The sequence below is a fragment of the Tursiops truncatus genome, chromosome 2 (assembly GCF_011762595.2).
Source record: "Tursiops truncatus isolate mTurTru1 chromosome 2, mTurTru1.mat.Y, whole genome shotgun sequence".
NCBI classification, from domain to species: Eukaryota; Metazoa; Chordata; class Mammalia; order Artiodactyla; family Delphinidae; genus Tursiops; species Tursiops truncatus.
Window position 1 is genome coordinate 171845367 of NC_047035.1, and position 26789 is coordinate 171872155.

Consider the following 26789-nt stretch of genomic DNA (forward strand, 5'->3'; position numbering starts at 1 on the left):
CATCTGAAAAGCATTGATTTTTAGAATTTTGATTTACTTAATATGTGGAATATTCTGGATTTGCCCAACAAAGGAGCAGCAGTGGATGTGTCTCCACAGAATCTGAAGGATAGGCATGTTATAGATCATTTTCTGACATGCTACACTGGGGATTAACTATTGCCTTCGTGATTCATTGCTTTGAGATGTAAGCAATGAATCAAAATATGCATCAAGATTTTTTAAATGGTTCGATTTTAATTTCCTGGAGAAGAGAATTACATGCAATTTAACAAGTGCCCCCAGCAGTCCTTGTGGTCACACTGGTTTGGAAAATGCTGACAACATTTTGCAGCCGCCTTCTTCTGGCCTACGTTTCCTTATACACTCGGCCTGAGTTTTCACAAACATTCTGGGGTCGCAGTCACCTTTGAAAAGGTGAAGAAAGCTGTGGACCTTCTCCCCAGAAAAATTCTCCCACCTAGAGTGTTACATATAATTTCAGGTGTTTCAGAGATATTTACTTATTTATTTATTTATATTTATTTATTTGATGTGGACTTTTTTTTTTAAAGTCTTTTTTGAATCTGTTACAATATTGCTTCTGTTTTATGTTTTGGTTTTTTGGCCGCGAGGCATGTGGGATTTTAGCTCCCTGAACAGGGATCGAACCTGCACCCCCTGCATTGGAAGGCAAGTCTTAACCGCTGGACCTCCAGGGAAGTCCTTCATAGATATTTATAGTCCATCTATAGAGGCTATTTTATGAACCCCTGTCCTATAGAATAAGTTTAAAACTCCTCAGTCTAGATATCGAGGCTTCCCCTAACCTCGGCCCACCCCACTGATGGACCCTTTTGCCCCATTATTTCCATCATAACTCAGGAGGTGTGAAGATGAAAAGATTTTATAGATTACGTTCTTGACCATAATGGAAAAATTGAAATCAAAGAACCCGTATGGTTTCTGTACAGCCTGTGTGAGTTCTTCATACTACAGAATACAGTCTATTGAGGAAATGATGTAGGCAGGATTTCATATTTTGCATCATTGACATCTTCCAGGAAAAAAAAATGGTAAAGGAGATTGCGTTGACCTGTTAAGCCACTTTTTTCTAGACTCAAAGACAAGCCTTTTATTTCGAGCATAATTTTAGGGCCATGGCGTACCACAGGGAAGTGTGTTCTGGCAGCACTGTGGTGAAGCATGAGGGTTCACGTCAGGCTTCTTCAGTCTTTTTCCAAAACTTCCTTTGGCATCACCAGGCCTGGATTCTACCAGCAGAGCTGTCAAGTCACTCAAAGTTTTCTTTTTATTATTGAGACTAATAGGTTTGTTACTAGTCTGAATCAACTTAGCAGTTTGCTACTGACTGTAATATAAGTTCAAAGTATTATTATCAATACAGAGGAAGGTCTATAGACTAATTCCAATATCTTAGGTCAGATCCCAAATAGATATTAAAAATAGAAATCATATCTGGGCCATCACCTCTGTGATGGTGATTTAACCACTACATTGTGTTCACTTCTATATTTATTATAATGATTAGCTAGCTGTTTATGTAAAATTGGTTTATCCAAGCTTAAGTAATATAGGGAAAAAAAACCCATAACTCATGTTGAGTGGCAAGACAAAGTTTTTAAAAACACATGCAGAGTTTTAAAATGTAAACTTAGTTCTTTGTATATATGAGATTTTCATTTATTTATTTCCCATGATCTCGTTTTTTTTAATGTATTTATTTATTTATGGCCGTGTTGGGTCTTCGTTTCTGTGCAAGGGCTTTCTCTAGTTGTGGCAAGCGGGGATCACTCTTCATCACGGTGCGCAGGCCTCTCACTATCACGGCCTCTGTTGTTGCGGAGCACAGGCTCCAAACGCGCAGGCTCAGTAATTGTGGCTCACGGGCCCAGTTGCTCCGCGGCACGTGGGATCTTCCCAGACCAGGGCTCGAACCCGTGTCCCCTGCATCGGCAGGCAGACTCCCAACCACTGCGCCACCAGGGAAGCCCCCTTGATCTCATTTTAACAATAGTGTAAAGTTGAAGATGGAATTCAGCAGATGTTTGAGCACCAGGGGGATCTAACAACTACTAAGTGGACAGAAAAAAAGTTGGCATAGCAGGCCTGACTGCCATTTTTTTGAAAGTCCTGTTTCCAAGGTTGGCCCTTGGCTGGCATTTGGGAACTTGGATTTGAGGAGGGTTCCCACCATTCTCACAACTGACAAGAGTGGCTCACTGGGCCTAAGCTATTTGCACAAATGATGTGGTTTATGCTGAGCACCTGCTTTCCTCTGGGAGTCTGGAATCTGGGGACATGTCAGGTAGAGCGTACCTACATGATCAGCCCCAGTAAAAACCCCAGGCACTGAGTCTAGAGAGCCTTCCTAGTTGGCAACATTACACATGTGTTTTCACAGCTTGTTTCTGGGGGAATTAAACTCATCCTGTGTGACTCTGGACCAAGGACTCTTAGAAGCTTGTACCTGGTTTCCCTGGACATCCCCCTACGTGCCTTTTCCCCTTGCTGGTTTTGCTTCAAGTTCTTTCAGTGCAATAAATTACAGCCATGGGTACAGTATGCTGAGCTCCGAGAGGCCTCCTAGTGAATCATCAAAACTGCGGGTGGCATTGGGATCCCTACAACACAACAAGATCCCGTCACTGTCTTAAAGGAGGTCACGAATGTGTAAGGAAAGAAAACGTACTTTAAAACTACAGCACGAGGTAGAATTTGGTAAGGCATTCAGTACTATAAGAAGAGATAAGGGCTAATATTGCAACTCGGGAGTTGCACAGGCTTTAGTCATTTCAGTGTTTTGGAGCAAAAGTTTTTCTTCAATTTTATTGTGGTAATAATCGGCACACAAAAAAACCCACGTAATTAACGTGCACCCTTTTGTGAGTTTGGACGTATGTATATATACTCGTGTTACCATCACCACAATCAAGGTGATAACCATATCCATCATCTCCGAATTGCCCTTGTGTCCCTTGGTTTTGTTTTTGTGGTGAGAACACTTAATATGAGATTTACCCTCTTAAACTTTTAAGTGCATAATACTTTAATATTAACTACTGGCACAATGTTTTAGAGCCCATCGCTGGAACTTGCCCATCTCATATAACTAGCTTTATGCCCATTGAACAACAACTTCCCATTTCTCCATCTCCTGGTACCACCATTATATTGTCTACTTCTGTGTGTCTGGCTATATTAGATGCCTCATATAAAAGGAATCACGCAACATTTGTCCTTCTGTGACTGACTTATTTCACTTATTATGTCTTCAGTGTTGTTGCAAAGAGTAGGGTTTCCTTCATTTTTTTAAGGCAGAATAGTATTCCGTTGTATGTATATACCACAATTTCCATATCCATTGGTGCTAGTGGACACTTGGGTTATTTTCATTTCTTGGCTGTTATGAATAAGGCTGCAATGAATGCAGGAGTGAAGATACCTCTTCAAGATCCTGATTTCAGTTCCATCCCAGAAGTGGGATTGCTGGGTCATCTGGTAGATGTATTTTTAATATTTTGAGGATGCTCCATACTATTTTCCATAGCAGCTGTACTGTTTTACATTCCCACCAACAGTGTACAACAAAGATTCCAATTTTTCCATATCTCTCCTCGCCAACCCTTATTTTATTTTATTTTATTTTTTTTTTGGATAATAGCTATCTCAACAGGTGTTGTCTTGTTCTAGATTTGAGAGGAAAAATTTTGCTTTTTCACACTGAGTATGATGTTAGCTGTGGACTTTTCATATATGGCCTCTATTGTGTTGAAGTAAGTTCTTCTATACTTGATATAATTTTTAGAGTGCCATGAAAAAGTGTTGAATATTGTCAAATACTTTTTTCTGCACGTATTGAAATAATGACATTACTTTTTGGTCCTTCATTCTGTTAATGTGATGTTGTCACATCGATTTGCATATGTTGAACTATCCTTACATCCTAGGGATAAGTCCCACTTGGTCATGCTTTATGATCCTTTTAATGTGTTGTTGAATTAAGTTTGCTAATGTTTTGTTGAGGATTGTTTATATCCATGTTCATCAGGAATATTAGCCTGTAGTTTTTTGTTTTTTTCTTGTGGTGTTTTTGTCTGGCTCTCCTATTAAGATGATGCTGGCCTAGTAAAAGGAGTTTGGATGTGTTCTCTCTTCTATTTTTAGAAGAGTTTGAGAAGGATTGGTATTAATTCTTCTTAAATTTCGATGATAGAATTTACCTATGAAGCCCTCTGGTACTGGGCTTTTTTTTTTGGTTGTTGGGAGATTCTTGATTATTGATCCAATCTCATTATTTGTTATTGATCTATTCAGTCTTTCTGTTTTTTCTTGACACGGTCGTGGTAGTTTTTAACGTTTCTTCTAAGTTATCCAATTTGTTGATATATCATTGTTCATAATAGTCCCTTTTTTTTTTTAATTTCTGTGGCATCAGTTGTAATGACTCCTCTTTTATTTCTGATTTTGAATTTTCTCTCCTTTTTTTTCAGTTAGTTCAGCTAATGGTTTGTTGATATGTTTATCTTTTCAAAAAATAAACTAGTTTTATCTGTTTTTTGTATTGTTTTCTATTCTTTATTTCATTTCATCAGTTTCCGCTCTAGTCCTTATTATCTCCTTCTTTATGCTAATTTTGAGCTTAGTTCTTCTGTTTACTTGAGGTGTAAAGTTAGGTTGCATGAGATCTTTCTTAATGTAGGTGTTTATAGGTAGGTGTAGGTGTTACTAAAAACTTCCTTCTCAGTACTGCTTTTGCTGTATCCCCTAAGCTTTGGTATATTTTGTTCTTTTTTTTCATTTGTGTCAAGATATTTTTAAATTTCCCTTTTGACTTCTTCTTTGACCCAGTGGTTGTTCAAGAGTGTGTTGTTTAATTTCCATGTATTTGTGTGTTTTCCTGATTTCCTTTTGTTACTGATTTCTAGTTTTATTTCATGGAAGAATGCAATAAAATAAAGTAAAAAAGATTTCAGTCTTCTTAAATTTGCAGTGACTTGTTTTGTGACTTAGCATGTGATCTATCCCAGAAAATGTTCCATGTATGCTTGAAAAGAGTATATATTCCACTGCTCTTGGTTTGGAATATTGTGTATAGGCTGTTAAGTCAAATTGGTTTATTGTGTTGTGCAAGTCTGCTGTTTAATTATTCATCTGCCATCTGAAAGGTACATCCATTGTTGAAAATGCAGTATCATAGTCTCCTACTCTTATGGTTTTGCTGTCATGATATGTCTTGATGTATTTCTTTGTGAACTGATGATTTTCCATAGTGGTATGCTTTGATTTCCCTCTTCTTTAGCTTTCTTGTATCTACTGTTAGATTTTGCTTTGTGGTTACCATGAGGTAGAACATCTTAAAAATATAAAAGTCTATTTTAAGCTGATAAGTTTGATCACTTATAGAAATTCTACCCTTTTACTTCCCCCCACTTTATGTTTTTGATGTCACTGTTTATCTCTTTTAATATTGTGTATACATTAACAAATTATTGTGTCTACAGTTTTTTTGTGGTTTTTTTTGGCCATGCCATGCAGCTTGTGGGATCTTAGTTCCTGACGAGGGATCAAACCCGGGCCATGGCAGTGAAAGCGCAGCATCCTAACCACTGGACTGCCAGGGAATTCTCTGTCTTTTTAATACTTTTGTACTTTAACCTTTATACTAGCATAAATGATTAACACACTACCATATTACAGTATTAGAGTATTTCAAATTTGACTATATACTTTACCAGTGTTTTATCTTTTCATGTTTTCAAGTTACTGATTAGCATCCTTTCCTTGATGAAAAAAAAACTTGGAAGAACTACTTTTAGTATTTCTTATAGGGCAGATCTAATGGTGATGGAATCGTTCAGATTTTGTTTTTTGAGAAAGTCTGGATCTTTCCTTCATTTCTGAAAGACAGCCTTGTTGGGTAAAGTGTTCTTGTTTGGCAGGGTTTTTGTGTTTGTGTGTTTGTTTCCCCAACACACTGAATATATCATCTGACCCTCTCTTGGCTGGCAAGATTTCTGCTGAGAAATCTGCTGATGGACTTATGTGGGCCCTTATATGTGACGAATTTATTTATCCTTTTTCTTTAATTGTCTCTTTGATCTTAGGCTGTTTTATTACAATGTATCTTGGAGAAAATCTTTTTGAATTGAAAATTTGGGACCTGTTAGCCTCATGAACTTGGGTGTCCAAGTCTCCCTCCAGATTGAGAACTTCTCAGCCATTATTCCTTTCAATGAGCTTTCTGTCATTTCTCCCTCTTTTCTTCTGCGACTCCAACAATGTAGATCGTTTCTCTCAATGGTGTCCTACAGTTCTTGGAGGATTTGTTGACTCTTTTTCATTTTTTTTTCTTGGGCTGCTCTGACTGAAGGATTTCATATGACCTATATCCTAGTTTACTAACTTTTTCTATTGTGTGATCAAGTCTGCTATCAAGGCTCTCTGTTGAGTTATTCACTTCATTTTATTCTTCAACTCTAGGATTTTTTTTAATAGTTTCTGTTTCTTTGTTGAACTTCTTATATTGTTCATGCATTGTTTTCCTAGTGTCCTTTAGTTGTCCCTGCTTTAAGAGGGTTATTTTGAATTCTTTGTGAGACTGTTCATAGATCTCCCTTTCTTTAGGGTCAGTCACTGGAGCTAATCATGTTACCTTGATTATTAGTGATCCTGTGGCTTTGTGTTGGTTTCTGTGCATTTGAGGAAGTAGGCACCTCTTCCGGTCTTTACAGATTGGCTTCAGCAGGGAACGCCCTTTACTAGTGAGACATTCCAGGTGAACCATCTGGTGTTGTCTGTGGTTGGCCTTGCTGATGGAGGCCCTGGGCTGGCAGCTCTGGTGCCTGGATCAGCAGATGGGCAGGCTTGGTGCCTGAGTCCTTGTGGTCAAGCCTGGATCCTGGCTCCACAGAGCCAGCTAAACCTGGGGTGTGAACCTGGGGTGAGCCCAGTGTCTGGGTCTGCAAGTGTTGGCTTGCTGCTAGGCTGGGCACCTGGCTTCATGGAGCTAACATGGTGCTGGGGTGGGTTGGGAGCCTGGGTCTGTGATAGCAGACCTGGCACTGGGCCTGGCCGGGAGCCTGGGTTCATGGGGGCCAGTCTGGTGCCAGTGCTGGGATGGGCTGGGATCCTGGGTTTACAGCAGCCCACCGGAAGCCTGACACCACAGGAGCCACCTGGGGCTGTGGAAGCTGGCAGTGCTGGGTTCTGCAGTGAAGCTGGGTGCTCACTTCATTCTCCTGCCACGGGAAGGATGTCTGTTTCCCCAATGGACTGCCCAAGTTTAGGTAACTTCACATAATGTGATTATCTTTCCTGCCATCTTCAATGCTCTTTTCTTATTTCTGTGCTCCATCCAGGTGCTGTAATCCCTCACCTGGAGCTCTTAGCTCCTCTGAAGGTATTTTTACAGGTGGATAGTTGTTCCAGCGGATGTTTCTGGGAGAGGATGGGCACTGGAAATTCTAATACTGCCGTCTTGCTGATGTTACTCCATCCCATTTTGTTCCTGTGTTCTCCTGATTTTGCTTAGTTGTTTATCTGTGTTCTTTGTAGTCCATGGGGTTTTTTAAGATGATTAGTTTGAATTCTTTGTCCGTCTGTGGAACTCCATTTCTTTAGGGTCAGTAACTAGAAGTAAATGTTTCCTTTGGTGGTGTTATGTTTCCCTGATTCTTGGTGATGTTTGTATCCTTTGTTGGTGTCTGTGAATTTCAAGACCGTCTCAACAGGCTGGCTCCAGAAGGGAAAGGACTTCATCAGTGTGACTCAGCCTGGCCTGGGATCCTGGGATTCTGTATTTTGGTATTTGGCATCCACAGGCAGGGAGGGTTCACTTCCAGGGTCCTTGGGGTCTGTAGTTCAACAGTGCTTGTGGGGTTTGTGATGGGCAGGACTGGCTAGTGGGGTCTCTAGTTGAATGGGGCCGGCTGGTGGAGCTCTGTGGTCAGGTGGGGTCGTTTGTGTGGCTGCGGTGCCGTCTCTGAGATCTGTGCGTACTAGCCGCTGAAAACCCCTACTTGTTTTTAACTTCTTAACCGTCTGCAGGTGGTCTAGCTGTGCCAATTTCTTCAGTTTTCTGCATGAGGTGAGACAGAAGTGGGCCTCCTGAGGAGTGCCCTGAAATGCTGGGAAAGTTGGATATGCACCTTGGTCTCTCTTTTCTCCACTAGAGAAATCATGGGCCAAAGGGGATCCTTCTTGGTGTTGATGTGCCGGCTTGGGGGGCGTTGGGGGACAATGCAGACAAAGTGAAACTGTTCTTCTTATCCTTTTAAATGTGATTTTTCTTAGTTTTCATGCTCTACTGGGGTGCTGTAGCCTCTTCCCTGGGTTCTGGAATTCTCACAAAGGCATTCTTGTCCATGGATAGTTGCTAAACTGGTGTTTCTGTTGGGAGACTAGGGCTGGGGACTTCCCATTCCACCATCTTGCAGATGTCACACCTTGGAGCAAACTTAAAAGTCTATTCTATTAAGACCTTTGAAGGAATCTTCTATTTCTCTAGCTAGACTAGTTTCTTGAGCTCGAGAATGTGCCTGCTTTTATTCAGGAAACTTTATCTGAACCTCTGGGTTGACCACGTCCCCTTCCTCTCTGCACTGAAGATGACTCGGACACGCATCTCTCATTGCACTCGTACTGAAATGATTCGTGGCTCTATCCGTCTCTTCAACCAGATCGTAAGCCTGTAAGGGCAGAGAGCATCATGTCTTGGTCATCTTTGTATCCTTGCATTAGCATAGTAGCTAGCATAGAGAGTCCACTCAGTTCATTTGTGAATTCATTATGTCACTCATTCAATGAATAATTATTGAGATCTTACTATGTGCTAAGCACTAGTCTAGTATGAGTATATAACAGAGAGCAAAACTGGTAAAAATTCCTGCCCTAAAGAAACTTACCTTCTAGTTGGGGGAACAGACAATTAACGTAATAAATAAGTCAAATAAACGTTATGCTATTAATAAGTAAAAAGAAAAAGTGGGGAGAAGGATAAGAAATTGAAGAGGGAGAATACTGGAGTTTTGGATAAGCAGTCTCACTGAGAAAGTGTCATTTAAGTAAAGACCTAAAGAAAATGAGGTAGTTGGCTCTTTGGATATCTGCAGGAGACAGCAGCAAGGAGGAGGGCTGGGTGAAGCCTTGACGCCTGGCGTGTTTGAAGAATATTGAGAGAGAGTAATAGGAAATGAAGTCAGAGAGAAATGTACTGAGTGGTAGGGCCTTGAAAATTCTGGTAAAGCCTTGGGCTTTTACTCTAAATGAGATGAGAAGCCAATGGGGGGCTTTTGACAGAGAAGAGATCAGCTGACTTACTTCATTTAATGTTTATCAAACTAAATAGTCCAAGAAGACATATTAATTATGTACATTTATAGTCTAAATGGTAATTTAGGTCAGAAGATTCCAAACCCACAATATCTTAAAACTATCCTCTTAAAACAAACCAAAACAAACCTGCACCGTGCAATGGATTTAGGGAACGTTGCATTTAGGCCAACCACTTAGAGATTTTGTTCTAGCTAGATTAACCAAAATAACTGGATAATTGTCACTTCTGCATACTTTCTGAAGATATGGGTATATCTACTCACATTGTTCTCAAGTTATTTTATCTTAAGTAAGGAACAGTTGGAGTGCTGCAAACCTACCATCATATCCTTAACCATGAAGATTTGGGAAATTTAGGTTAAATCATTCTTGTGAACTTTGGGATGAATATGCGGTAGTTAATTAGGGCTATATCTACACTCAAATGGCTTTTATTTCTTTGCTTAAATTTGTCACTTTGGAATACTCAAAGGTCAACTAGATTATTGTAGTCCCTTAAAAAATAAAAGCTGAGAATTACTGTAAAGAATGAAGTGACTTCCTGCCCCTCTTTAATATTCTAATTCTTAGGTCCCATTTATATACCACTACACACAATTTGTGTTTATATAGCAGGAGTGGGAAGTTTTAGTTCTTCCTTTCTTTCCTGCTTTCTTGAGATCTGGACAATTATGATAGAAAAAATTTTACAAGAGAGCACCATTACTTTTAAAAAGTAAGGACATTCTAGGGCTTCCCTGGTGGTGCAGTGGGTAAGAATCCGCCTGCCAATGCAGGGGACATGGGTTCAAGCCCTGGTCCGGGAAGATCCCACATGCCGCAGAGCAACTAAGCCCGTGCACCACAACTACTGAGCCCACACTCCATAACTACTGAAGCCCGCATGCCTAGATCCCATGCTCTGCCACAATGAGAAGCCCACACACCGCAATGAAGAGCAACCCCCACTCACCACAACTAGAGAAAGCCCGCGTGCAGCAACAAAGACCCAACGAAGCCAAAAATAAATAAATAAATTTATTAAAAAAAAAAAAGTAAGGACATTCTATACAATTTGTTAATTTGAAGCATAAAGTCACTAGATACCAGATATTAAAAGGGTTACAAGAGTGAATATGCTGTCGTCTTTGCTCTTACAGAGTTGTTTATTTATAAATAGCCAGAGAGATGAAATTAATCCTTTCCCTATAATATGAATTTGTATAGTCTGGACTATGACAGCATAACATTAGTAAAGGGGCTTATATCACATGGTAACATAATCTTACTGAGTTTACTTCAGGTGATTTATTTGATGACATCATCTTATGAGGATCGGTAATATATTTTGGAAATACTCTTTGGAAATGATAAATAATCAGTAAATTAAGTGTAGGGACACACTTTTGCCTCTTCCCTGGGCTCTTCGTAGATCCAGCTTGATCCCGAGAGCAGTTTCACTGCCACCAGACCCTGCCTTTTTGCATATCAACACCACGTGATCACAGGAAACAAGCCACGGATATGCCAGAACATTCCTGGCAGTTTGTACATTTTGTTTCACAGAATGAAATGCCGAAAACAATGAGCAAAACTTGAGATTACAAATGATCTTACTAACAATTTAAGAGACTTTCAATTTTTGACTTCCTGCCTGCAGGAAGGAAATGGCAGTTGGAAGTGTGGAGAACAGGTGCTACCCTGGACAGCATGATATCTTCTGCTTACTAAAATAAAAAACACTGCATCAACACTCCTGTGTGGAAGTGAGTTCTAACCGCAAGACTCAGTCTTTCCACCACAGACCCAGCTTCAGAAAACCAAATCTGTTTCCTACCAGGAAGTTGTTAAAGCCAGCATTAAAGAGCAGACTCAGGGACAGATTTCTTCAAATCAGTCTTGTGCAAATCCAAGTAAAGAATTTGGGTGGTTTGAAAATGTCCCCCTCCGTGTCCTTCTAATTACTGGCAGTGCAATTGCATGGTGGACTCATCAGGGGACTTAGAAGGGAAGGAATCAGGATTGGCATAAACTGGTCCCAGCTGAAGGGGTAGGTGATCGTAAACCCTCTCTTGTATCCCTTTGTCTTTGTCTCCGAGTCAGGGGTGTGGCATTATTTTTTCCCCAGTAGCTTAATGCTGGCATCATGGCTTTCTTTTTCTTTGGCGAGCTCACTAGTTACTCTATCCCTCATGAAGGAAACTTCCCTGCCTCCCATTCTGTTCTGGAAAATTTAGACAAATGATACTTTGGAAGGGCTGAGGACCCTGAAATGATTAAAGGCTATGCCTCGGACCAGACAATTACCAGACAGTCCTCTCCAACGTCCTTCATTAACGATGCAAATTCATCATGGATATGCATTCTTGAGGGCATGTGGGTTGGAAAATGTTGGGAAAGACATTGTAACATTGGGACCTATAAAGTCTTTGTGAATGCTTGTAAGGGGCATAGTCTTTTCTGAACACGCATCGTGAGATTAACAAGCTCTGCAATCCCTTGGAGCCATGGCTATCTAGGAAGGAGACATGGCGGCTGTCATTGGGACCACTCAAGGACATTGAAACTCATGAGCTGAGTGAACAGACTGTATTGGGACAGGTAGTACATGACTTCTCCTTCTGAAGGGTCAGTGTAGGAACTGCATTCTCTTGGAATGAAAGACGAGTTAGCCATTTTCACAGCCTAGCACATTCTCCCCGCTGCCCACCACTTCTCTTACCCTTCATCTGTTCATTCCTTCCTTTCCCAAGTATGTACTAAGGGCCTATTGTGTGCCAGGCATTGTGCTGAGAAATGATGGTACAAAGATGAAAGCAGATGTTCTCTGCCTTCAAGGAGCTTGCAGTTTTGTAGGGAAACCAGTGTGCAAACATTGTAGGGAGACAAGTGCTCCAGTGGGAGTATTTGAAAGCTATTTTACATACAGGAGGAAATACTCGCTTCTACTTGGAGAAGGAGAGTAAGGAAAGGTTTCACAGAGGCTAAAACCCTTAATCTGGGGCTGAAGGGTGAAGACTACACTTATTCACACTGTCCTGTGAGGTCAGGAGAAGACATTCAAATTCAACCCTAACTGCCCAGGGAGGAAACAGTTCTTCAGGGCATTCCCCCATCTCCTGCTTGCCTCTTGGCTATTTCACTGCTATTAACTACAGCCACTGCAGGGATAAGTGGGAGTGAAATTTGTTCATTTTGCTTGGAAGTGAGGGAAAACAAATTTGTGGATGGAAGATTCTAAAAGATAGAGCACAACATTTTTATTAAGCTGGGATTTCTTTGTTCAATTGACTTTTTTTTTTTTTTGTGGTACGCGGGCCTCTCACTGTTGTGGCCTCTCCTGTTGCGGAGCACAGGCTCCAGACGTGCAGGCTCAGCGGCCATGGCTCATGGGCCCAGCCGCTCCACGGCACGTGGGATCTTCCCGGACCGGGGCACAAACCCACGTCCCCTGCATCGGCAGGCGGACTGTCAACAACTGTGCCACCGGGGAAGCCCCAATTGACTTTTTGATTTTTTTTTTTTTTAAGATGTTGGGGGTAGGAGTTTATTAACTTATTTATTTATTTTTGCTGTGTTGGGTCTTCATTTCTGTGCGAGGACTTTCTCCAGTTGTGGCAAGTGGGGGCCACTCTTCATCGCGGTGCGTGGGCCTCTCACTATCGCGGCCTCTCTTATTGTGGAGCACAGGCTCCAGACGCGCAGGCTCAGTAGTTGTGGTTCACGGGCCTAGCTGCTCCGTGGCATGTGGGATCCTCCCAGACCAGGGCTCGAACCCGTGTCCCCTGCATTAGCAGGCAGATTCTCAAGCACTGTGCCACCAGGGAAGCTCCCCCAATTGACTTTTATTAGTCTAAAATTATTTTCTAATTTTTATGCTTGTGAAATATTCCAACTATGCAAATATTAATTTAAAAAACAACGCAAAAACCCCTCTGCCCCAACTCACCCATTCCCCAGGGATATCACTCTTAACAGTTTGGTGGACTATCTTTCTGGATCTTAAATTTACATTTAAATCTACAACTATAGTATTTCAGAACAAACATCCATTTCTTCTCTCTCCCACCCCTCTCCCCACCTCACTGCATCATGAAAATTCTTAAAATTATTTTTCAGAGAAAATACAATTATACTATATAAAGAAGATTGCTGTAACAATATATAGATCTTGCTTTGAGTCAACAGAAAAATCGATACATAAGTTCATTTGTGCCATTTTTTTTTTAGATTCCATATATAAATGATATCATGGGAAAGAATCTAAAAAAGAGTGGATGTACATATATGCGTAACTGATTCACTTTCCTGTACAGCAGAAGGTAACACAACATTGTAAATCAACTATCCGGCAATAAAAATTTTTTTTAAAAGTAAAGGTTTCTTAGAATTCCCCTGTGAAACCAAAAAAAAAAAAAAAAAAGAGGAAAGAAAAGAAAAGAAAAATCAATGCAGGTCAAAATTCACCTCTAATCAACTTGACTTTGATTTTTTTTCAATCCTCTCCTCTGAATCATCCAGTAGTTTTACATATTGTATCTGTATGATATTTGACCCCTGCTCATAAACACATTTTTCTTTTTTTTTTTTGTCTTATATTCAAGCCCTTTGGTTGCAAAGAATGGAAGCCCTGTTTTGTAAGAATACAGGTGACCTGGAGAGTCGAGCAGCTGGGGGACTGGTTTTCTTTGTGTGCTTGTATCGCCCCATCGATCTGTCCCAGTCAGCTCACTCTCTGGATTGACCTCTATTCCCTCACCATTTGGCTTCCATTTGTTCATTCATTCATTCACTCATTCGTTCATTCACTCATTCATTCATTCACTCACTCATTCATTCAGCTAGTTACTGAGTTTGACCACATGTCAGGGGTGGTTCTAGCACATACAGTTTGAGCCGCTCTGATCCTGACTCAAAATCATGGCCTCCTTTAACTCCACTTGTCAAATTCTCCATGTTTTTTAGTTCAAATTCCTGTGGGTGAGAAAGTGATTGGCCTAGGTTATGCCAGGCCACGTTTAGACGGCTGGACCTTCTGTAGCCCCATGCCTGTTCATCCAGATGTGGCTAGAGGAGGGGGGTGGAGGCCTGGGCAGGGTAGGGCTGTCCAACTCACTCCGTACACCTTCTTAGGTCCTACCTGTGTGTCTGTGTCATCTCCCTACCAAAGCGTAAGTCACTCACTAAGCCTCTACCATGATCTACCATGATGTTACAGGGGTAACACAATCAGTCTTTCCTTTACATGGAGTTGGGCTCGTTGTGGGCAGAGGACAACAGTCATAAACTCCCTGCCACTCAAGGAAAGCACAGCTAGTATCAGGGCGTTCCCTGTGGTGGAGAACAGCTGGTCCCATCACGTGAATGTAACACTCTTGGCCTTATCTTTGAAGGTAAAGGTGAAGAGAAAATAGGAACTGGAGGAAGATTAGAGGCGAGAAATATAAAGTGAGTCTCAGTTTCAAATTCCCGTACATGGAAATAAATGGAATTACAGTCCAGGTAAGATCCAGGCTGTTTTTACTCAACACCTGTCTTCAGTTACTCAGATCACAATTCCTATTAAAACGCAAAATTTGTGGAAGAAATTATAATACATTGTAGCACTAGATGACTCAAGACCGAGGGTTAGGAGGTTAAAATCTAGTTTGTATCTAGTATCATTTAAACAGAAATTTTGTCAGGGATGATACAGAGAACTGATGTCAATGGCATGCTATTAGAAATAGTTGCCTTGACAGAACCGCTGCTCAGATGGTTTTCTGCCCCATCCTTTCGTATTCTTGCTGTCCTTCCAAGTCTCTTCTTTCATTTGTGAGGGCTTCTGCTCCACGTCAGTGCATTCGAGGTCAAAGAGGGTAACTTGACCACTGGAGGAGCCACCTGTCTGATTACCCTGCAGTGGGAGGGCAGGAGGTGTGACTCCTCGGGGCCACCCCCAGAATCCTGGGTGCATCCCGAGAGCCAGGCAGCCCCGGGGTCCCTTCTGCGAAGGGCCTTGGGGGAGAGAAGCTGAGAGAAATGCACGCGGGGGTCGGGTGGTGAGGTGGGGTGGCATCTGACACAAAGCCAGCAGGTAGGAGGGGTTGGGTCAGCGTGTGTGGGTGCCGGACTCTCCTCGTCGCTCCTGCACTTGCTGTATCAGGCTCCTCTGTGGCGCCCAGGTGGCTTCCCTGTCTCTAGGTTAATACCATTCCTGCCTTCCCTTCACATCAGCACCATCCCTCCTTTCCAGGTGTTCAAGTGACTCCTCTGTTCAGAAAATGCTTTTTAACACACACACATGTGCACACACGCACACACACACGCCCCAAATCCTTCATGGGACGTGGACGTTCTGACCCCAGACGATTTTTCTAGCATCACTTTCCCTTGGGTCCTGCCATACACACCGGACTCACCACCATTCCTCCCTCCTTGCTTCTTTGCCTGCCTGAAATGTCACTGACACCCCAACACCCACCTTCGGGCCTCATCATCATCTTTCCCTCCCCTTCCCACAGCCCAGAGAGGGAGTTCTCTGGGGTACCATGGCATTTAGGCTATACTTCTGACCTCAGTTAATTTTTTGTTGCCGTAGGTTTGTTTCCTCCATGGATTGTGAGCGTTTTCAAGGCAGGAACCTTTGTCCCTCATTCACTGTTGCAACCCACACCCAGCAGAGTGCTCATCACAGCTGTTCCAAAGTGGTTTGCAAAGGAGGGATATTCATGGGGACCACTGTTGTCTTTTAAATATTTGATATTTGCTTTTGGACTAGATATAGATAACTCTGCATGTGTCGGTCCTGACAACCAGTTCCTCGTATCGCCATGTTAGCTTCCTGACCCGCAAAATAAAAATAATGCTGGTCTGTGTTGCATAGCAATCAATGTGCAAGAACAAACAAATATTTCAAGTACCAGGAAGAAGTCTTGTTAGGAGACTGGCAAAGTGAATCCAAACTCCCTTTTCAAGCACTTGGAAGAAAAATGAGGGGTCATTCTCCTAGATGAAGACTCAGATTTTGGGTTTTTCTCTTTGCCTGAATTTGCTTAGATATAAAAATAGGGGATTGGGGGCTTCCCTGGTGGCGCGGTGGTTGAGGGTCCGCCTGCCGATGCAGGGGACACGGGTTCATGCCCCGGTCCGGGAGGATCCCACATGCCGCGGAGCGGCTGGGCCCGTGAGCCATGGCCGCTGAGCCTGCGCGTCCGGAGCCTGTGCTCCGCAACGGGAGAGGCCACAGCAGTGAGAGGCCCGCGTACCGCAAAAAAAAAAAAAAAAAATAGGGGATTGGATTATGTCTCTTCTTCCCCTTTAACTCTAAAATTATATTATTGCAATGGTTCTACTTAACAAGTGTTAAATATTACATAAATTTTTTTTGTGCTCAAATTCACAATAAAGACTACATTAAAAGACCCCGCTTTTACCGATGCTCCAAAGCATATTCTGAAATTCATTTGACTTGTAGTAACGGATGTGCAAACACATTAAGTGATCACTTCCACAACTGCTCTGTTTCTTTAAGAGACCTCGGTTGTTAAGTTGGAAGATCACTGAACCATATGAGGGTCAATAAAAGAATAAAAAGTCACTGGTTAGTGATTCGAGTACAAGGAACTTGATCCCAGTTCAGTGTCTGTGTGTCCATATGCCGCTCCCGGTCAGAGTGGGAGCGTCTGGTCCCCAGGTGCTCGCCCTTCCAGGATGGCTTCGAGGAGACTGATGAAGCTGCTGTTCTTTGAGCTCCTTGAGCTTGCTGCCTTCTCTGTCCCCACGCTGGTGATAATGGAACAGTTTGCCGATGCCTATCAAAGCACAAGGGGTACACCTGGCAAAGCGCATTATTGGCTGATTGTTTCCTGTTCCATCGCCTATGTATCTTCAGTGACTCTTTTGATTTGGGTTCCCGTGAAAGTTCTCTTGTACAGGAAACGTCATCTTTACCAAAAAATCAAAGGATGGTAAGTAACAGAATTCTTTAGCAGGGAACCCCTGGGATGCTTTCAGAGAGATTTTCTCATGTACTCTGGGTAAGGATGTTAGAGTAGCACACAGGTACATAATGGGAGATTAAGGAGAGGTAATAATCACTGTTTATATAAATGTGTTCCTATTATGGTATCTTCTATATTTTTTTATCGGGTCATTTTTTACTGACATGTGTTCCTAAGAGCTAGCATGAATCTCTGATACTCTGAGTAGTAATTGTTGTACTAATTCCTCTGTACACAAAACTGCACGAAGTTTTCACAGTTAATTTACAGAAATCATAACTGTAAGGTTCTAATATAGAATTTTTTCTTTTGTGTAAAACTGAAAGTAATGTCTGTTAAAATGTTTATATTGCATTATTTTGTAGCTCTAAGGCGTCCTTTGAGCATTAACCAACTGAGATTTTTAAGCAAATTGGTTCCTTTACTTAGATTTTAAATAATTTGCTATGTTGGTAAATTCTATTACCTTGGTGAGGGGAGGGGTAAGTAATTCAAATAATAACACAAATATTTTAAATAAATCAAGGTTTAATATGGATTGAACTCAGTTTAACTAATGACTGTATTGATCCATGTAAAGGTAATGAGAACATATAATTTCTGATCCTCATATATTTTTCCTTTTAAATCTTCAGATCTGGTTCTTGTCATCTGGGATTTCTTTGTTTTCTTTGATAAGTTAAATTTTTCTTTCATACTAATCTTTCGTTTTTGCTTTTTTTTTTTGGCTGCATTGGGTATTCGTTGCTGCGCTCAGGCTTTCTCTAGTTGCAGCGAGCGGGGGCTACTCTTCGTTGCGGTGTGCGGGCTTCTCATTGCGGTGGCTTCTCTTGTTGCAGAGCACAGGCTCTAGATGCATGGGCTTCAGTAATTGTGGCACATGGGCTCAGTAGTTGTGGCTCACGGGCTCTAGAGCGCAGGCCCAGTAGTTGTGGCACACGGGCTTAGTTGCTCCGTGGCATGTGGTATCTTCCCGGACCAGGGCTCGAACATATGTCCCCTGCATTGACAGGAGGATTCTTAACCACTGCACCACCAGGGAAGTCCCCATACTGATCTTTTAAAGTTGAACAACATAGGGACTTCCCTGGCGATTCGGTGGTTAGGACTCTGTGCTTCCACTGGGGGGCCTGGGTTTGATCTGTGGTCAGGGAACTAAGATTCCGCAAGCCACACGGTGTGGCCAAGAAAACAAAGTTGGACAACATAGAACACATTTGAAAAGCGAGGAGTCGGGAATTTTAACCCAAGCAAAGGCAGAAATGTAAAAGTAATAGACACAGCAGTATAGCGAGAAATCCTGTGGCAAGGGTGTGGCGGGGGAGGCATGAAGCGTGGGGCGCAGGAAGGGCTCTTTAGGTACCGACACTGGGTGTCAACCCCCAAATCACCAGGGGACTCAGTGCCCCGCGGGCAGAGCTCCTGTGAGGTTTCCGAAAATAGATCACGTGGTTGGCATCAATGGGGTTTAGGTGTTTTCCAACACTTGACCCAAATCTTCAGCATCAACTAAGGGGTGGGTCTGAAGCTGAGCTGGGCCCTCGACCCCTCACACCCGCTAGGAGTGGCTTCAACTGTTGAAGACTCCTGGCCAGGCTGGGGAATGTGTAAATGAGTACAGGAGTAAACCAGTGGCAAGCTGGTCATGCCCAGGAAGGTGCTCTTTGAGTTTTTTTACATTGGCTCAATCCCTAGGACCTTAGGTCTGAATATCATTCAGGCAGCAAACCTTCCCATGTTGCTTACTATTATTAATATAATATTATTGTTATTGTCATTAAGCTATAATTGCTTCTTTACTGATCACTTATTATGTACTATAAAATTTATGTATGAATTTCATTTCATCCCATACCACCTTGTGAAGTATATATATTTTATGAGCTTATCATTATTATTTCCAAGACGAAACTGATGATTAGAGAGGTTAAGAAACTTACCCGGTCAATTGACAAGTGAGTGAAAGGACTATACTTTGGACCTAGGTCCATCTGATTCTGTAATTGGTACTTCTAACCACTACCCGAAACTGCTTCTTTGAAGGATGAGGTCCCAGTCTCTGGGGGCAATTGAAAGTAAGGAAGAGAAGTAGTCTTTCATTTCTACCCCCTAGTGTTTGTGTTTGTGTTTGTTTGCTGTTTTTGTCTGTACATCTGGTCCAGCTACTCCCCTTGTGCTAAGTTGTCTTCGGCTGTCACAACAATTACATCTTCCAGTGATTTCTTTTGGGAAATACTCTTCCAGTCTTTTTCTTCTATTTGTGGGTGTGGCCGGCCATGAGTGTTCTAAATAGTTTTAGATAGAGGACAGGTTATCTATGATTTCAGTGAAACTGTTCCCTCATGACCTCTTTTATGAGCCATTATTATCTCTTACTGGCCTAGAAAAGAAGAAATTGTTACTGAGTACTAGTCTAGGAGCCTTACACATTCCGTACCATTAAAGTTAAACTTTATGACAACCTAGTAGGTATGCACTAGTATTCTTGTTTTATAGATGAAGAAATGGAAACTTGAACATGTGATTAACTTTGTCTAGTGACAAAGCTTATAACTGGTGAGCCCACACTGATCTTATCGTGTGCTGTTTCTTCTAACTTACGCAACTTCTCCTGTATTTTTTCTGACTTTGAATGCAAAGTGTGTTTCAAGAAAAATGCAATTCTTCTAGTGTCATTAGGATACGTTTCCCCTAAAGATGTATATTTGGATGTTATATATGGGTCCCAAAAACGAGTATAGGATATTTTAATATATGTGGTAACATAGCGTGCGTGTGTCATATAACCCGATTCCTAGATGAAGATGATGCAAACATTATTGCTACTATAGAAAGTAGGGATTGAAAGTATGAATTATTTTTGAAGAATACTTAAATAGTTGTTTATGTGAGATTTCATAGATTCTTAGCATTCACAGATACACTGTCGATGGGCCTATTTGAGAACCTCTCTGTATGTCCACGTTGGCGTCATGGGCCCTGTGAGGCTGGTATTCAGGAGAGAGTGAGTCAGCCAGCTAGTGAAGCCCTGACAATATGGCTGAGGGTTGCAGACCTGAGTTCAAATCCCAGCATTGACCCTGATTGGGAGACCGTGTGTGAGTTCTTTAAATTCTTTAAATTTTAGTTTTCTCATGAGCAGAACAGGGACGACCTAGTTTCTTTATTGGGTTGTTTTAAGAAACTGAATAAGATGATGCATGTAAAGTTCTGAGCACAGTGCCTGGCACATAGTAAGAACCCAGTGAATATTAGTGTTGGGACCTCAGACTGAATCATGTTTCCATTGAAAACATGATCTGGGGTAATCCTCAGAATGACTCTGAGAAGCAGTAGAAGTAATGATAAAAGTGATAAAACTGAAGAAAATTCTATGTTATAAGTGATACTCTGCATATCTGGAGAATCTTGTAGGTCTCTTTTATCCTTTGAGAGTAAGGAGGGTCAATAAAGTGGTATCATGAATATCTTATAAAGTATTTTGCATATATACATAACATGCTTTTATTTATTTTTTATTTTTTTTAAATTGAAGTATAGTTGATTTATCATGTGTGTTAATTTCTGCCACATGGCAAAGTGATTCAGTTATACATATATATACATTTTTTAATATTCTTTTCCATTATGGTTTATCTCAGGATACCGAATATAGTTCCCTGTGCTATACAGTAGGACCACATTGTTTGTCCATTCTGTATGTGATAGTTTGCATCTGCTCATCCCAAACTCCCAGTCCATCCCTTACCCTCCCCCATCTCCCGCTCGGCAACCACAAGTCTGTTCTCTACAGTGTGTGTTTTATTTGTCATTTTCTCACTTGACCTGCATGCCTGTGTTGCAAAGTTGAGGGAATGGATATAATTGCCATTCTATAAGGCAGGAAACAATGTCAGAGAGCTTAAGACACGCACTAAACCAAAAGTGGTCTGAACTTTTATCTGGTGTTCTTTCCTTTATTCTTGTTAAACACTTCCTCATTCTTTTGGAATGATTGTTCCTTTTTAGGGTTGCCTGTCATAATTTATCAAAGACTAGGGAGCTGGTTTGAGGAACAAAGAAAAGCTATTTATATCCACACCAAATTTTATATCCCAGTAAATAAGAGGAATCTTTGCCCGGGATATCAGTGAATAGGTGAAAACATTGACAAACTAGCCGGAAACTGAAGCAGATTTCCTCAGACAGGGTACCTTGGGGCAGAATAATCCTGGAGGACTTTTGGGGATTCCCAGACTGCTGTGGAAGTCAGGGCAATCCTGGACGGTGCTAAGTTAGAAAGACTCCAACATTTTGGAACATTTTACCTTGTTTACATCCTTAACATATGCCCCCAGATTTGCTGTTGATTTGTTTCAGGTGGCAGTGGTGGTAGCAGCAGTAATAGTTATAGCTGTCATCAGAGTAAAATAAGAGAAAATATTGGCTGAACAATTACTATGTACCAAGCAGCATTGTAAACACATCGCCTGTATGACTTTAGTTAATTCTCGAAGATTTTTGAAGAAAGCTTACAGTGCCCATTTAACAAGTGAGGACATTGGGGCACGGAGGTTAAGAGACCACCCAGCCAGTGAGTAGGGAGCCAAGCCCAACCCCAGGGTGTCTGGGGTCTGAGCCCCTAAATGGTCCACAGTAACGCACACGAGTGACAGGCTAACCCGAGGAGGGAGAGCTCGCTCTTTTCAGCACCTCTGAGAAGGTCATCGGTGAGTTACCACGAGCTAAACCCTGGTGCTTAACAGTTACCTCTTCCCAGAGCATCCCCTTTCTTTCAGTCTGTCTGTCATCTTCTGAAACACTCAGGACTGATCATTTTCTCCTCCTTGATTACAGGCTTTCTCTGCTTGTCCCACAATCTCCAGTAATGCGGCGTGAGTGGATTCACTTTTGATTTTCTCTGCTGCATATGCAATGTCGCCAGATTCCATGAGTTCTTTCTCTTTCATCTCTTTCTCTTTCATTCAGGACCTTGCTCTCCGTGGCTGTTTTCCTCTCCCCAGTCAGGCGCTGATTTCCAGGGAGGTGTGCACTTGAGGTTCTGGCCTAGTTCCCCAACTTTTCACCTGTTCAGGTCCAGCGTCAGATCCCTTGTTCTGGTCGCTTGTGTTCAAAAGGAGGCACGAAGAGCATTTTATTAACCTGCTGCGGCTCTGGCAGCCTTCACCAGCTGCTGTCCTTGCCTTGGGCCTCTCTGTCCCAGTCCTGTTGACAGAGTCATAATCTGCTTGAAAAATGGTATCTGCATGTCAGTTCCACCTTTAAAACTCTACGCTTCCCCTTGCTTGTAGAATTCAGTGTTGGCATCATTCTGAAGCTGGAAGGCACCATAGCGTTCATCTAGGGCACTATTTCTCACAAGACAGTCTGCCTCTGATTTTAAAGGGAATTTACGACTTTTTGTGTCTCTAATTATGAGAAGAGCCTTCCTTATTTCCTTGTATTGAAATAAACTCTGCCACCATGTAGCTTCCTTCCAATCTTCCTTGTACATGTCACATCCTCTGGCCCCTTTATATGCCAGTGAATTTGGCCATGGCCGGGAGCTCTGCCCATCGCCCCCTGATTCCCGCTTTTTATTGCTTTCCTTTTTTTTTTTTTATAAGATGCATCAAGTATTTTATTTATTTTTTTTTGAATATTTCTTTGAATTTTTTTAAATTGGGGTATAGTTGTTTTACAATGTTGTGTTAGTTTCTACTGTACAGCAAAGTGGAGTTCCCTGTGCTATACAGCAGGTTCTTATTAGTTACCTGTTTTATACATATTCGTGTATATATGTCAATCCAATTCTCCCAGTTCATCACCCCCCACCCTCTACCCCTCACCCCCCAAGATGTGTCAAACATTTTAATTCGGAAGTTGCATACTTCAACTTGCATAGAAAAATTTGGCCTCATCAATCAATTTTCAATGATTCGACACTTGCCAGTTTCAGAGTACTGTCCTTGTTATGAAATTACGCTAGCATGGCTACAAGCAATTAATTAGCCACATATAATGGTCACTCTCAGTAGCATGAGCACATTTCTTTCTCTTTTTAAAAAAATTGTATGGGACTCTAGTTGATGTACAGTGTTGTGTTAGTTTCAGGCGTACAGCAAAGTGAATCAGCTATACGTATACATATACCCCTTTTTATTGCTTTTCAAGCACTCTCATCGGCTCTCATAAACTGTCCCTTGTACAGTGACGACTCCCACGTTGTGTTTCTAGGGGTGACCTTTTCTCTGAGCTCACTGACATCTTCTCTTCTCCAGTGTCCAGGCTCCATCAGTATTTCTTGTCTTATGATTTCTGGACCTTTTACTCTTTGGGATGCCTCCTTGGGATGCTGGTTGGCTTGTTAATGTCTGAGTGTGGTCTCATTGATACCACACACCTTCAATTTATTACAGAGCACAATAACGCGAAACGAGGCAAAACAAGGTCTGCCTGTATATTGGTTTTAGCCAACAGTTCTAAGTTTTAAGGCTTGACAATAAACCTCTGTGTCTGGACACTGTCCTCTGGGCTCCTCAAGGTGAAGGCTCCACCCTCTGGGCCTTGGGCAGCAGCCCTGCTCTCTGGATCTGAGGAGGGAACCCCTGGGCCTGTGGTGGCAGCGGCAGCTTCCCCAGCCTCTGCAGCATCATCAGAGTCGTTCTTCCCTTTTCTTGAAGGATAGTACATATTTGCATCCATATAGCTCTGTTTTAGCCTGTTTCCTGCCAATCGTACCCAGAAGTCTCTCAGCCTTTCTTCATTTTGTCCCATCTCTGTCCCCCTTCAGTGCAAGCTGTCAGGGTTTCTGCTGAGATGGTTGATTGGATTCGCAAGCCACACCCTTACTGTTGTCTCCAGAACATGCTGTCTCATTTTTTGTATCTTTTGCAATATGGATAGGGTGAGAATTTTCTGAATCTTCAAGACTGGGCTTTTTTTTGTTTAACAATTCCTTCTTCAATTTCTCTCTCTCCTCTTGCATTTTACTCTAGTCAACAAGGAGAAACCAGGCAGTGCCTTCAACACTTTGCTTAGAAATCCCCTTAGCTAAGTGTCTGAGCTCATTGCTTACAAGTTCTCCTTTATACTCAACAGAACACATTTCAGCCAAGTTCTCTGTCACTGTATAAAAAGGATCACCGCTCTTCCAGTTTCCAGTAACACAGTCTTCATTTCTGTCGGAGATCTCACCAAAAGGACTTTTAATATTCATGTTTTTAGCAACATTCTGTTCATAATAATATATGTATTCTCTAGAACAGTAGAGGCTTTCTGTACAGCTCTCCTCTTTCTGAGCTCTCCGCAGAATCTCCTTTAACTTCCATATTTCCACTAACATTCTCTTCTGGATAATCTAGCCTTTTTCTATCCTGCATCTTCAGACTCTTCCAGACTATCCATTACCGAATTCCAAAGCCACTTCCACATTTTGGGTATTTGTTACAGCAGTATCTCACTTCCCTATAGCAAAATCTGTGTTAGTTTCCTAAGACTGTCATAACGAAGTACTTCTAACTGGGTGGTTTAAACAACAGAAATTTATTGTGTCACAGTTCTGGAAGCTAGAAGTTCAAGATTAAAGCGTTGGAAGGCTTGGTTCCTTCTGAGGGCTATGAGGGAGAATCCAGTCCAAGCCTCTCTTCTAGCTTCTTTTTTTTTTTTTTTTTTTAACATTTTTTTAAAAATCTATTTTTGGCTGTGTTGCATCTTCGCTGCTGTGTGCGGGCTTTCTCTAGTTGCGGTGAGAGGGGGCTACTCTTAATTGCGGTGCGCGGGTTTCTCACTGTGGTGGCTTCTCTTGTTGCAGAGCATGGGCTCTAGGCACGTGGGCTTCAGTAGTTGCAGCATGCAGGCTCAGTAGTTGTGGTGCACAGGCTTAGTTGCTCCACAGCATGTGGGATCTTCCTGGACCAGCGATTGAATACGTATCTCCTGCATTGGCAGGCGGATTCTTATCCACTGTGCCACCAGGGAAGTCTCTCTTCTAGCTTCTGATGGTCTGCTGGCAATCTTCGGCATTCCTTGGCTTATATAGATGCATCACCCTGATTTCTGTCTTCATCTTCATATGGTGTCTTCCTGTGTTTCTTCATGTCATCTTCCTTCTGTACATATCTGTCTCCAAATTTCCTTTTATATAAGGCCACTGGTCTTTTTGGATGGGGGCCTGCCCTAATGACCTCATTTTAACTTATTACCTCTGTAAAGACCCTATTTCCAAATAAGGTTACATTCTGAGGTCCTGGGGGTTGGAACTTCAGCATGTCTTTTAGGGAGGACACAATTTTACCCATACCACTCATTAATAAATTAGAAGCATATGTTAGCAGTAAGTCAAGATTTTCAAATACAGGTTATCATTATTTCTGCTTAAATAAAACACAGATTTGGATTAGTATTCACTTATTAACTAGTCTGTTCATTCATTTAGCATTTATTGAATTCCTACTCTGTGCCAGATATTCTCCAGGGTTATGGGGTTCTTGAACTTGGATGAGAAACAAGTTACATCTCTATTTTCGATAACCTCTGATTGAAAGATGGCATTTCTTTCCATTATGAATGTTGGTAACAAACCACAGTAGTATTAGCAGGACCTGCAATTTTATTACATAGGTTTTTTTTCATATCACATTACAATTGTTGCAGATACTTCAGATTACGGTTTATGATCTTCACTACCTTGAAATTATGAGAGACTACAGTTTCCACTAGATCTTGAATGCTCCAAAGAAAATAAGAAGACACTGTATTCTTAGATAAGTGTATATATTACTAACTCAACATTTTAAAAGAATGTGGATAACTGTATTACTTTTTTTTTTTTTTTTTTTTGGTGGTACGCGTGCCTCTCACTGTTGCGGCCTCTCCTGTTGCGGAGCACAGTCTCCGGACGCACAGGCTCAGCGGCCATGGCTCACGGGCCCAGCCGCTCCGCGGCATGTGGGATCTTCCCGGACCGGGGCACGAACCCGTGTTCCCTGCATCGGCAGGCGGACTCTCAACCACTGCGCCACCAGGGAAGCCCAGATAACTGTATTTCAATATAATTGCTTTGTTTTGTGGTCCATGTATTTTGTGCATTTAAAAATTCTATTCTGAGAAGGGTCCATAGGATTTAGCAGATTCCCAGGAAGTTTATTGTACAAAAAAGATTTAGAAACATTGTTCTAAATGCTGGAGCTAAAGTAATGAATAATTCAGATAAGGTACATAGTCCCATGGAACTTACCTTGGGGATAGGCACACAGGAGCCAGACATGGAAGATTATGATCTAGATTTAGGTCTACGATCTAGAGACACCCTGGCAAAAAGGAAGAGCCAGTGTAAGCCTCGAAGGTGGGGCAAGCTTGGTGTGACCACAGAATAACCAGGATGCTAGTATGGCAGGAGTAAGTGGATGGTGGGGAAGAGGCAGGTCATTCTAAGTGAAGAGAGTAGGAGAAATAAGAGAAACCACATCACGTAGAACACTTAGGCAACAGTGACAGGTTTCAATTTTATTC

At 41.8% G+C, this 26789-nt stretch overlaps 2 protein-coding genes across 3 annotated transcripts in view; both read left to right on the forward strand.

The window, feature by feature from the left end:
- The window catches only part of STAM (signal transducing adaptor molecule), a 91429-nt gene extending 77668 nt beyond the window's left edge, over nt 1–13761 (forward strand). For both annotated transcript variants that reach the window (XM_073801699.1, XM_073801700.1), the window contains one exon: nt 13546–13761. The gene's annotated coding sequence lies outside the window, so the exon portion shown is untranslated. The remainder of the gene's footprint in view (nt 1–13545) is intronic.
- A 2824-nt stretch (nt 13762–16585) lies between these two features.
- The window catches only part of TMEM236 (transmembrane protein 236), a 48559-nt gene continuing 38355 nt past the window's right edge, over nt 16586–26789 (forward strand). Inside the window, exon 1 of the mRNA XM_019933518.3 lies at nt 16586–17264. Within this exon, the coding sequence (XP_019789077.1) occupies nt 17008–17264 (257 nt within the window). The 5' untranslated portion in view covers nt 16586–17007. The remainder of the gene's footprint in view (nt 17265–26789) is intronic.